Here is a 12,547-nt window from a genome sequence, read left to right on the forward strand (position 1 = left end):
AGTCAAAGTTTAATCACAGCAAATAATACAGATTTCCCTTTTATTATAACCACAATAGAAAGGCAGGGCTGTGTTTACAAAGCATGTTGTTTGGGAGACCTTTGTAAATTGTAATCTTTGGAAATCCCAAACCTATTGGATGTAATCCCATCCATTAGATGAGGGCAACTTGCCTATGCATTAGATCCAGAATAGCAAGTTAAATTGAGAACATGAACAGGAAGCAGTCATTAAGAATTACAATGGGTAGGATGCAGAGTTAATTCACAGAGATATTTTCTTATGAGATAATTACATCACTAGGACAGCTGGAAAGTTGAGTGCTGTGCTGGACTGCAAAGCCTGTTCTCTGCCCTGCAGCTGGAGGGTCAGGACAATAGAGACAGCAAGAGAACTTACTTTATGGGATAGTTAGGAGCTTGGCTGACTTAATTGTGAAATGATAACGACCTATCTGCCTTTTTTGGGTTGTGTTTTTGCACAGCTAAACTGAATTCCTAGCCTTAGTAACTGCTGATAACCACTTTTCACTTCTACTTTTTGAACACTCACTTGGCTAAGCTCTAATGAATATATATTGAAAATGTTCTTTTCTTCTAAAAGTCATCTGAGATACAGTATTCATATTCAACACAGTGCGACTACATTTTTCTTATGGAACTGCAGTCATTGAAATGGTGTTTTTGTCAGTTTACTGAATATCTAGCCAAAAAAAATTTTTTAGAAAGTCTTAAAATATTAGTCAACATAAGGAATCATGCAGTTGAAGTTATTTTCCAGTGTTTACATTCAAATGTTCAGACCTGTTTGGCTCTTTTGTTTTGCAAGTGTAGGGGTTCTAGGCAGCTCAGCCACATTCCTCATTGATTTGTATAAATATATTACAATACCTACCTGGCAAGGGAGATACCATGATCACAAAAGTGGTTTTCCCAGGGTGAGGCTTTTCCATTTGCTCCGAATGTACTGACCCCCACGATTTCCCCAAATGTGGGAAACTTAGTTGACTACATAATTTGTGGTAAAAAAAGATTTTTTAAAAAATAAGATAATGAAATAGCTAAATAAATATATTACAGATTGTTAACCTCCAGCCAATACCAGGGATTTTAGTTCTTGTTTAGCTCAGTTGCATTATGTGAAACTTATTTTTTATATTAAAATAATCCGTCTTCTTTTTATTGCTCACCAAAGTGACTATTACTTGATTTGGAGTAATTTCAGAGGGAGTCATTATAGATGAAAAAGCATCATAAATATTATATTCTAAAATTGTAAAATTTCTAACATCAATATTTATAACTGTTTATTCAAAATGCATTTCTTGCCCATTATGACTAATATCACAGTTAATTTTTACTACAGTAATTTTACTAAACATTAGAGAAAATTTAAATTAGACAAAATTTCATATTTTAGTGAAGAGCAGTATTTCCCTAAATGTCTTCTTTGGAGTACTAAATCTCTAGGACATTGGTGGAGCCAGCATTGGGACCAAAAGGTAGAGAGCATCGACAGGCACTCTTAGGACTTTTACTTCTTTTGATGTCACTTGTGAATTTCTAAGGAGGCTCTAACACACTCCACCTCCCAAATGAAGTTAATAATGGCACCTTGAAAATAAAAAACAAGGATTATCTCCCTGAACCTGGAAGAGCCACTTGTACCTAAGGCCATTCTTTTTGAAGAATTTGCAAATATATACATTAAAATTCATACAAAAATGTTCTACTGTGTGTACTGTCACACGGGTCTCTTTAAAATTCCACTTTTTAAAAATTGCCAATCAAAATGAGTGCCTTTTCGTCAAGGTTTGTGAGTTTGGACAGTTATTAGCAGTGGCTTCAGTGAGCTCACCTTTTGTATCTTGAGCATCCTTTGAGAGGTAAGCGTGGAGTCCCCTTGCGGCAGGTGGCATCAGTGAGTCTTAACATTTTGAAAAGAGTGGCAGAACTTTGCGGAAAACAACTTGGGTGGGCTAGATGTTCCTGAATTGTGTCATGTAAAGAGTGCTTGAAAACGGTTTCAGGGAGATGAAGCAATAGAGCATGCTGCTAGGGCTATTAGGTAACTTCTAAGACAACGGTTTAGGGAGCAGGTGACTTTTTGGTTCAGCAGTGTTTTAGGATTACTGTATTCTCCAGTTATGTCCCTGGTAGAATTTTCTTTTCTTTTGGAAATTACTGAAATGTCTTATATACGTTATAAACTATAAATGCAATAAAAACCGGAGTTACTAAAATCATTGTTGACTCCAGGCAGTGATAAACAATATTTTTTTCATTAAATGCATTAATTATAATAGGAAACATATTTAAAGTAAAGAAGCACAACTGAAATGAGCATATGACCCAGTTCCTGTGTTTGTATTTGATTTTAGTACATGCCATTTTTGATTCATTGCTGTTTTATTTTGTTACAAAAATAGAAGCAATAGATATAAAAAGGTTGGCGATTGTGGAACTCCTTTTTCTTCTTCAAAAGGAAGAAAAAAATGAAGTTGTCTAAGAATGTGGATTTAATAGAAATAAGATGGCTCAAAGGAGCCTATACATAGGTGGTAGTTACTTAGAGTTACCAAGTTGAAAGAGCTGTTTCGATAAACTGCCCAAGTGTTAAATCCATGCATGATAGCAATCATATTTTTTATAGTGTGGGACTTATATGATTTATGGCACTATCGTTAATAAATGTATTAAAATAGGTGTCTTTACTTTATCAGAATAATTTTCTAGAATAAATCACATTAGGAGAAAATATGAAGTTTGAAATTAGATATTAAAACTCAGAAATCGAGAACATTTGGAAGTAGATAAATGGGAGAAAAAATTCTGTTGATTTTAGTTGATTTTTAATCGACTTGTAGAACTCACCCTAAAATGCCCATAATTAAAAAGAAGTTTGGATCTAGCTGTGAAGTATGTGTAGTTGTTAGTGTTCGGTTTGCCCCCACTAGATTTAACTTAATTAGAGTGTTTTTTTAGTTTCTTTTAAAGTTTAGGTTAGATTCACAGAGAAGTACCAAATGTGAGGCCCATAAAGGCCAGAAATGTAGTAGGGTGACATGGTGAAGCAGCTAGGCAATAAAAATTTAACAGAGGTAATATATACACTGGATTTTAAGAGTCAACTCTGTGTTTTAGTAATAGGGTTGTATGCACATTTATAGTTTCTTTGAAGAGGGTGTTTATTCAGTTTTTTTTTTTTTTTTAATTAATGAAAATAGACCAGGTACAGTGGTACATGCCTATAATCCTAGAGACTCGGGAGGTGGAAGTGGCAGTTTGTTTGAGGTTAGGAGTTCAAGAGCAATCTGGGCAACACAGCGAGACCCCATCTCTACAGAAAAATGTAAAAATTAGCCAGATGTGGTGGCATGCGCCTGTAGTCCCAGATATGTTCGGGAGGCTGAGGCAGGAGGATCGCTTGGGCCCAGAAGTTTGAGGTTGCAGTGAGCTATGATTACACCACTGCACCCCAGCCTGGGTGACAGAGTGAGATCCTGTCTCTTAAAAAAAAGGAAAATAAGAATATATATATATATATATGAATAACATTAGCATTTTTTAATTTGCCTTTGCTTAATTTATGTTACATTCTTGTCAAGAAATTTACTTACGGCTTATTTATGACTAGTTTGTTTAATTCTTCAAACATTTGTTGATAATCTGTTGTGCCAGATAGTGTGCTATGGTTGAAACTGAAGGAAATTTTGTCCTTTGGCTCACAAATTCTTTTGACTCCTGAAGGCTTTGTTTTTAAAACTTAAATTTTGACTTAATTTTAAGATATTATGGAATAAACTAGATTTCACCCATCCAGACTTAATTGTAACATTTGTTAACCTGTCTTTTCATCATTTAAGGGCAATATAGTTTACCAATGCAGGCTTTTCCCCCAAAAAAGAAGTGTTCGATTTTCACAGTGTTGGTTAACATGGTATTTGGAATTTTAAAACTAATTAAGAATTTATGCTCTTTCCAAGGATGAAAAGGCTCTCTTAGAAATAAACTAAATTTTTCCATATTCCATCATACTTGTTTTCACAAGCATGGTCGTGACACCTTAAATTTCAGGAAAATCTTCATTGCAGTGTTCAGTATCTCCAAAGAATGCTAAATCTGTCTCTAATAATCCTCAAACTGTGAGCTAAGAAGAAACATTTTGCCTAGACTGCAAGATTTTGAAATTATCTCCATTGGCAACTTCTACCCTAAGGTCTTAAGTAAGGACACTCTCCAATCATTCTTGTGCTCCATTCATGTTGTTTTCTCTTTGTTACTGTGGGTGTTCTCACCATTAACCAAGTACACTCATATTGATATTATATTTATATTTAATATCATATTGATATTAAAGTATCAGATCCCATTAGGTGTCTTTACATATGATCACATGGAATGGTCAACATCAGCCTTTTTTTTTCCTATTATGAGATCAAATTGAGGAATACATGTAAGACATACAGGTTACTTCCTTGCTTATTGCTACCTACTTAATCTCTTTCTTTTTTCTTCTAGGTTGTTTGATGTGTGCACAGTGTCACGAACAGACCGAGAAACCAAACTAACATTAGTCTTTGAACATGTTGATCAAGACTTGACCACTTACTTGGATAAAGTTCCAGAGCCTGGAGTGCCCACTGAAACCATAAAGGTATTGCGAATCATCTTTCTGCCTAGCCAGGCAGTCCACTATTATAGTATGTTAAACAATGGCATTCTTTTCTTAGGAAAACATCAGAATTGGAGCTTTTAGAACTCAGTATGTAGTTTAAAAATCAACTAAATAAAATGTGCAGAGAATGAGGTATATTCTAGTTCATCAACTAAGTGGAATGTTCTAGTTCATTAATTTTAGAGCTAAGTGAAAAAACTCTTTGGTTCTAATGCATATTAAAATTATTGAAAAGTATGTATTTGTACATTATCTTGGCCTAACCTTAGAAAGTATAGTTTAGGAAGTATAGCCCAGTCTTTTTCTGATCTTCATTGTCTATGAGGGACATAATTTGAAAATCATTCATGAGCACATTGTATGTTATAATTGTATACTGACTCCAGGACAGCCTGTGCTATCTAAATCTGACATAGCAGTTATAGATCCTTCTTTCTCCATTTTTCTAATTTATAACACCTTTGTAGGAGGCCTAAGTACCAGGTACAAGGCCAAACTCTTGGTATTCAAAGATGATTAAGGTATGTTTTGTGCCCTTAGAGGTCAGCAAACTAGATGCAGTATATTGACTAGAAGTTCTTTCTTCCTTTAAGTCTAATGGGAAAAACTGCTGATAAAGTTTCGTTGGTTTTGCTTGCATTCTGCTTAACTGAACTTCCCAGTAGATCTTTTATATTTGTGCACATTATGCACAGGTCTTCATGAAGACCTTTTTATCTATGTGAATTATATAGCTTAATTAAATAGACTTCCTAACCTTATCATTGAAATCAATGATATCATTGATAGCATTGTTTAGAAATGAGTTACCAAACTTCAGTGTCATTCTAGATAGAAGTTAATAGCTGAAAGTAATTTATCTTCTTAACAGAGTAAGAAATGTCTCTTAGTGATAGCTTGATAACATTCTCAGATACTGGTACATTTAGAATTTGACATATTGAATGATTTATTCCTTTGGTTTTACACTAATTTGGGGTATATTTTTTCCCATCTGGCTTTCATAAAAATATGGTACTCAGCAGTAGTAGTCCCATTTCTTCCTGAGCAGTTTTGAGGACAGTTAGGCTTCCTAGTGCAGGTATGCCTACTTACCTCTTCTTGACCCTCTTCTGTCTCTGCACCTCTCTTTCCTCTGGCATTCTATTCCAGTTCTGTGGCTTCAGTTCTTTTCTTTATGAGTTTGTCAAAAACCCCATGTTCAGCATGCAAAGCATAACATAGTTCTTTTTCATACACCTGTTTTCTAGTCTTGGTGGTCCTCTTTCTCATGCCCTTTCTTTTGCTTCCCTTCACCAGTAACTATCTGCCTACGTTTTCCAAGCTGGATCAACTCTTACAGCTGGATGTGTAAGGCAAATCTGATTTGCCTTGTTACACTGTTCTACGTATTTCTACCTCTTTATCATGTTTCTACCTTTAATTGTGGTTATTTACATATGCCTTACCTATTCATTCATCCATGTGCCTTGACACAGGGTCATACACAATGATTTATACACATTTATGGGAAGTCACAATAACTAGATCAAGCAAATATTGTTATTATGAACACCTGTTGGGAACACAGAAATGGATTCTTTATATAGAATGCTTTGTTGTAATAAGAGTTTTTCTGACTCTATTTGTACAAATTATTGAATACTCTGTTCAGGGAAGGTCTTGTGCTTGGCACTTTGGGGGCACAAAACTGAATTAGACATGAACCTATTCTCAAGGACCTTAGTGTGTAAGAGAAGAGACCAAATGCACACAGAAGCATGTGGTACCCATTCTTGATGGTTATTTCAGTAGTTTAGGGGGTGTTTTCAAGTAAAAAACCATTTGTTTATAAATAAGCATGATCTATTACTGATTCTTTGCATTATGATACCAAAATATTTTCTAAAATATTTTTCAAAGGACCCAAATCATAGATATTAGTATCGACATTGTCTTGCACATATTGGAACATGACATGTTGTCAAACTAATTATAAAAATGCGAAATATTTTAACATGAGTAGATATAAAATAGAAAATCAAGATAAGACCTCACATGAGATCATCTAGGCTGAGGGGATTTTCCTCTACCCACTGTTCTGCCTGATGTTTTCTGTGGCACTGTTTACCTGTTAAAGGACCACTGACATTCAGGATATTCTAGTGTACATTCAAGACATAAATTACATTAGGTGTGCAGTACTTGGATAAAACTGGGGTGCTTCATGGTGTCTTACTAGATATTTTAGTGGTAAAATCTTTTTGTCCATCGTTTCATTAGCATGTTTGTTAGAAAAGAGCACATGATGGGCTTATTTCCCTAACTTGCTTATATCACATAACAGTTTTTCAAATGCATTTAAGTACTGTTTGTTTTCAAAAAATAAAAAAGACGTTAAACCACACCTGAAGGCAAAAGTGTTTGTAAAGGTTGATAGTTGGGTGAACTCACTGGGCAAACCTTGTCATTATTCATGGAGCTCATGTCAGACTTTAATAAAGTAGGTTAAGATTATAGCCCTAAACTGAAAATTGTCATTGAGAAGCTCATGAGAATAAAATAAAATCATACGTGGTTCTTTCCAACATTGTTAAATACAACTTATTCAAAAAAATAAATAAACAATAAACATATACATCTTATACTTCATCTTGAGGTTTTCGTCATATTCTTTAATCTCTTTTCTTGATGTCCTTAAGGTACATCCGTTCTTGGTTGACAGTGATATTTGCATAAAGGAGCATGTTGACTGCTGTACTGTGAAGTCAACAAATATTCTAATTTTGCCTCATAGGCTTATCATTGTCATATTTTGCTTTCCTCTTTCTAATTCAGATTATTATCTTTGGATGTATTTATTCGTGGAAGAGTTCAGTGCCATCTTTATTGAATTTTTTTGGATCATTTAAGATTTAATATTGTCTTCTTGAACTTCCACACTTAAACTTGTGAGGCAGTAATTAATACCTTAATGATTGTATTATTTTTTTCTTTTAAGGTTCATAATAAATTTAGAATATTTGTGCTTATATAACACCTTCCAGTTATAGGAGCTTTATAACAAAAAAACAGCTCTCAGATTTTTATTTTTTCTTACATAACATTTATCTGCCATACTATGAGAGAGGGTCAGAAAGAACCATAAACAAATTTCCTTACCATTTTCTATAGTCATTTGTAACTTCTACCCAGAAAAAGAACTATATATATTATAGCAGGATATATTACTATATGGAGAGAGACTCATATGTAAAATATTCTCCTGTACAGACTTTCAAAATGTAATGCCCTCTTTTACTGAACCATTCATTTGATATTTAGGCTTCCTGTATACTGCATTATCTTTCCTAGGATAGGTGCTGGCTTCTCAACTATCTTATAAACTCTTTAAGAACCTAGTATCATTCTGTGAACATTCTGTGCATGTAAACATGTTTCCTGAAATTGGCAATATAATTTCACAAGTTTGAGGCACTGAGAGGTCACTCAGAAGATGAACAGCCTCTAAAATAGGACAGAGTTCTTTTAGCTCAAGACCATATGGCCTCTTTGATGATTCAATCTGGAATAAAAATTATATTTATGTATGTATCCTTATGATAAATGAATCATTTATGATAAATTCTATAGAGGTTGAGAGGGCCAGAAAACCTCAAGGTTTATGTGTCTGTGCAGGTCATTTTCTCTGTGAATTAGATTTCACTTTATCGTCCGTTGAATGTTTCTTAGAGATTTCTGTTGGTTGTGATATTTTCAATAAGAGATAAATTGTACTATTAGGTTTATTTTACAAAACCCAGACTTCAGAGACTGACACACACTCTTAATAGCACCTGTTTTCTGCCTCTGGGAAATATCTGTTTTCATGAATAGTATCTGCTTGCAGTAAACAGTGGCTCTGATGTCAGTATGAGATGCCCAGGGCTGATTCATCTTTCTTGATTTGACATAATGCAAAGTGACTGACTGGTCCCTGTATTGCACATGAGGAAAGTCTCCCAGATCCCGTTCTCCTCTCACTCCTAGAAGAATCAAGCCATGGCCCCTCTTGGCTCCTGGTGGTCTCCACTTTGCCTGAATTATGAGCAGGTGATTGGTCTCATCTTTGCAGGACACAGAGCAAATTAACATGAAAATATCGCTTCCCAGAAAACAAGGCAGGCTTGAATGCCCTGTCGCTGCTGGTCATTAGCCATCTGCCACCGACACTCATACTCTGTTTATCACATTTGAAATTCAGAGCAGATGTTGCATAATAAGGTGATCCCAAAAACAAGGCAAGAAATTCAAAGAACAAATACTCCACAATAATGATAAAGGTCCTGGAAGGAAATTTTTTTCCATCTAATGTCATGGCTGGACTAATTGAATAGACCATGTTTTTAAAAACACACACACACACACACACACACAAACACACACACATCTCTCCTGGTGTGGATGCAAACCACTTTTCACAGTAACAGGAAATAATTTTAAAAGAAAGTGCATATGTGAAAGACACCTGAGAGGACTGTTCAGTAAAATCCCTTTTAATAAGCAAAATGGAATGTTGTAATAACACTAGTTCTGGTGTAAAGGACCTCAAAGATCAGTCAGGCCAATGACTTTTACTGTAGGATGGGCCTCAACTTATAGCAATTTGCCAATGACATGCCAAAGATCAGTCATGCCAATGACCTTTACTGTAGGATGGGCCTCAACTTACAGCAATTTGACTTAAAATAGTTCACTCCTGACAGTACGGTCAGATCTCTCAAGGCTTTTAGCTTGTCAACATGGATTCCCAGACAGTTTGTTTTCTTCCTGGTGCTTAACACCTTGTGTTGCCTTTATCTTTTGCCTCCAGTGCCCCCCACCACCACCACCACTGTCAGTACCCACCCCCAGCAACCTCTTCCTCTTCAATCTCTGGCTTCAGGCTCTCTCCAGCTGGAGTCCCAAGATTCTTTCATTGATAGTTCCACTGTCCTCCTACATTAACGTAGCATTTTATAGGATTGGTTATTGTAATGTTTTACCTAATTGACTTATGCACATTCTCTAGACCCTTACGGTGCCTTATAAAAAGTTGATCATTTATAGTGTGTTAACTATTGTGTTTAGAGGCATTCTAGTTTTATAAAACAGGCATCCAAGCTTACCAGGAATGTGGACCTGGTATATTCTGTGGAAAATCAGATTTGAATATAGCTTTTGACTCAGAAGAAATGTTTTCTCCACATAAACCACAACCTTCCACACCCGCCTCCCTGCACATACTCAAGAGTTTTGGGTTGTTCTTTTGTTTTAAAGAAACATCAGATATTTTGCTAAGCAAAAGTTAAACAGCCAGTCTGAGAAGAGACAGAGGGTTAAATCAAAGTAATGCCAGCAATTGACCACTGAGGGGAATAGGAGAGATGATTGGAATGATAGTGAGTCAATACTGAGTTTATTCCTAATTTAGGGGTAAGTGTACGGTGAATGAGCTGTAACGACTGTGGTAATTTATACTCCCAAATTCTTAAACCCAGATCTAAAATTTAGAGAGCAATGAAATCTTTAATGTAATCTTGCATTCACTTGCTAGTAATTTCTGTTTTCCCCTCTTCCTCAGTCAGAAACATGCATGTTGTACCTTCTAGTATCTTTCATTCAAAGTGAAAACTTTTAGTAACTCAAGGAACTTCTTCAAGGAGAACATTTTTAGGTAAATGTTCTAAAGAACTAGATTTTGAGGATTCTCCCAGAAACAAATCCTTTTGCACATTCCCAGCCCTTTGTAGTAGCTGAAAATATCAGGAGGGAAAGAGGACAGAATTATGCAAATATGTGATATTCTAATAACAAACACTAATAGGGTTATTTAGTGGATTTTTTAAAAATCTCCAACAGGAAATGTGGGTTAAAAAAAAAAAGGCTAGTTTCTTTCTAAAGGTACTGTAAGACTGACTCACTAAGATAAATACTGACTCACCAAATAGGCAAATGATACTTAGATTAAGTTAATAGCAGATAAGTTGGAATTTCTTTAGAAAGTGCTTCCTTTGTAGGCATTGAATCAGTTTATAAAGTCCATTAAAAAGTTGCAGGTTAGGGCAACCTGGTGACAGATAGTAGAGTGTGATGTTCTGCATAAAAGTGGGATATTCTTCATTTAAATTTAGTGGGTGCATAAGCTCCCTGGTTGTGGTCTCTTTTTTTGGCTCTTTTTCCTCTAAATGTTGGAACATCCAAGGCTTCACTGTCAGCCCTCTTGTCTTCCTTGACTACACTTTCTGGTCAAGGGATGTCATTCAGTCTAGAATCTTCAAAGATCTATTCTCCCAGCCTGGCCTCTCCCCCATGCTCTTGATGTATATAGTCAATCAGCCATTTGACATCTTGGTCAAAACATTGACCAAGAATCCTCTCCCCAACTCAAGCCTTCCCCATCTGCCCAGTTGTTTGAGCTCCAAATCTAGGCATCATTCTTTACTTCTTGCTTTCCTTTATAATCTTTATCCGATCTATGCATAGCTAAGAGTTTAGATGTAGTCTAAATCTTGCTGGGCTTGGTTTAGATATAGTCTAAAATCGATAACTGATCCCCATTAGAACACTTTTCTTTTTTAATATAGTGCTGACTAAATTCCAGAAATACGAACTAAAATCTAGAAATTATTCTTTCTCGAGGTCAGACTCTTTTAAATGTGTTTTATTCTAAGGATGGGAAACCAAGCCTAGTGAAGAGATTGATTGATGATATGAATCTTAGACCCTATTCTCATTTCTTAGGAATATATATCTAAAGATAATTTGGTGGTTATACATGTTTTAATTTAAAGATGGCTTTCCAGTATCCACCATTGTATGCAAACTTCTTCCCTACCCTACTGTGAGAAGTATAAGTTTCAAAGGATTAATTTTTAATTATAATTTCAAATACTATGTTCTATATTTATTCATTTGGATTTTTACCATTCTCATCCAGAAATTTCAGATACCCAAATATTTCAGAATTTAAAAGTTAAAAACTCACCATTCTGCTAGAGCAATTGCTAATAATTTGCATTATTATCATCACTTTTAAATTAGTGAAAGGCATTTAGAGAAGGTATCCATCAGTTATCTAAGATAGTATCTAATTCCTCATTCATAAACAAGGCGGAAAAGATTAAACAATTCTTTCATTGCAGTTAAGAAAATAATTATTGGTTCTAGTAAATATTTTTGGGCTTTTTTTTAAAATTTTTTGTTTGTTTATTTGATTGTTTTTTGTGGGCTTTTTTTTTTGAGACAGGGTCTTTCTCTGCTGCTGGCTCTAGAGTGCAGTAGTGTCATCATAGCTCACTGCAACCTCAAATTCCTGGGCTCAAGCGATCCTCCTGCCTCAGCCTCCCAAGTATCTGGGCCTACAAGTATGCAACACCGTGACTAACTAATTTTTACACTTTTTGTAGAGACATAGTATTGCTATGTTGCCCAGGTTGAGCTAGTAAATATTTGTTGAATTATTAAGTGCTTTTACAAAACAGTTGTGTAATGAAACCTTACAAACTCAATGGTGCCAGTTACAAGAATCAGATATCTTCAGCATATGAAATACTATTGCAGTTACTCTCATTCTGCTCATCCTCTTCCTCATCATCACCTTCTAGGAGCAAAGTTCTCCAAAAAGATTGACTCTGATGGTAAGTCAAATAAGGAGAGTTTGGCCTGAATGTGGATTCATGTATTTAATCTGGGGCTTAGTGTCTGGGCACTGTGACACTTGAAATCTTAGGAAGTAAAAAATAATTCCTTGAATATTAGAAATGAGATTAATCTTTCAAGAGCCTGGCTACTACCATAGAATGGTTAGTTTAATTAGGATGCTTGCCACTAAACCCAACAGATTTTGCAAAATGAGTTACCACCTAATAAA

At 35.2% G+C, this 12,547-nt stretch overlaps 1 protein-coding gene and 1 pseudogene across 4 annotated transcripts in view; both read left to right on the forward strand.

Moving 5' to 3' along the window:
- The window catches only part of CDK6 (cyclin dependent kinase 6), a 209,150-nt gene that overhangs the window by 48,267 nt on the left and 148,336 nt on the right, over positions 1–12,547 (forward strand). For all 4 annotated transcript variants that reach the window (XM_012779637.2, XM_076006439.1, XM_076006437.1 and 1 more), the window contains exon 3: positions 4,521–4,656. In XM_012779637.2, the coding sequence (XP_012635091.1) occupies positions 4,521–4,656 (136 nt within the window). The remainder of the gene's footprint in view (positions 1–4,520; positions 4,657–12,547) is intronic.
- LOC142873085 (uncharacterized) lies at positions 887–1,039 on the forward strand (annotated as a pseudogene).

This window comes from Microcebus murinus, chromosome 9 (assembly GCF_040939455.1).
Source record: "Microcebus murinus isolate Inina chromosome 9, M.murinus_Inina_mat1.0, whole genome shotgun sequence".
NCBI lineage: Eukaryota > Metazoa > Chordata > Mammalia > Primates > Cheirogaleidae > Microcebus > Microcebus murinus.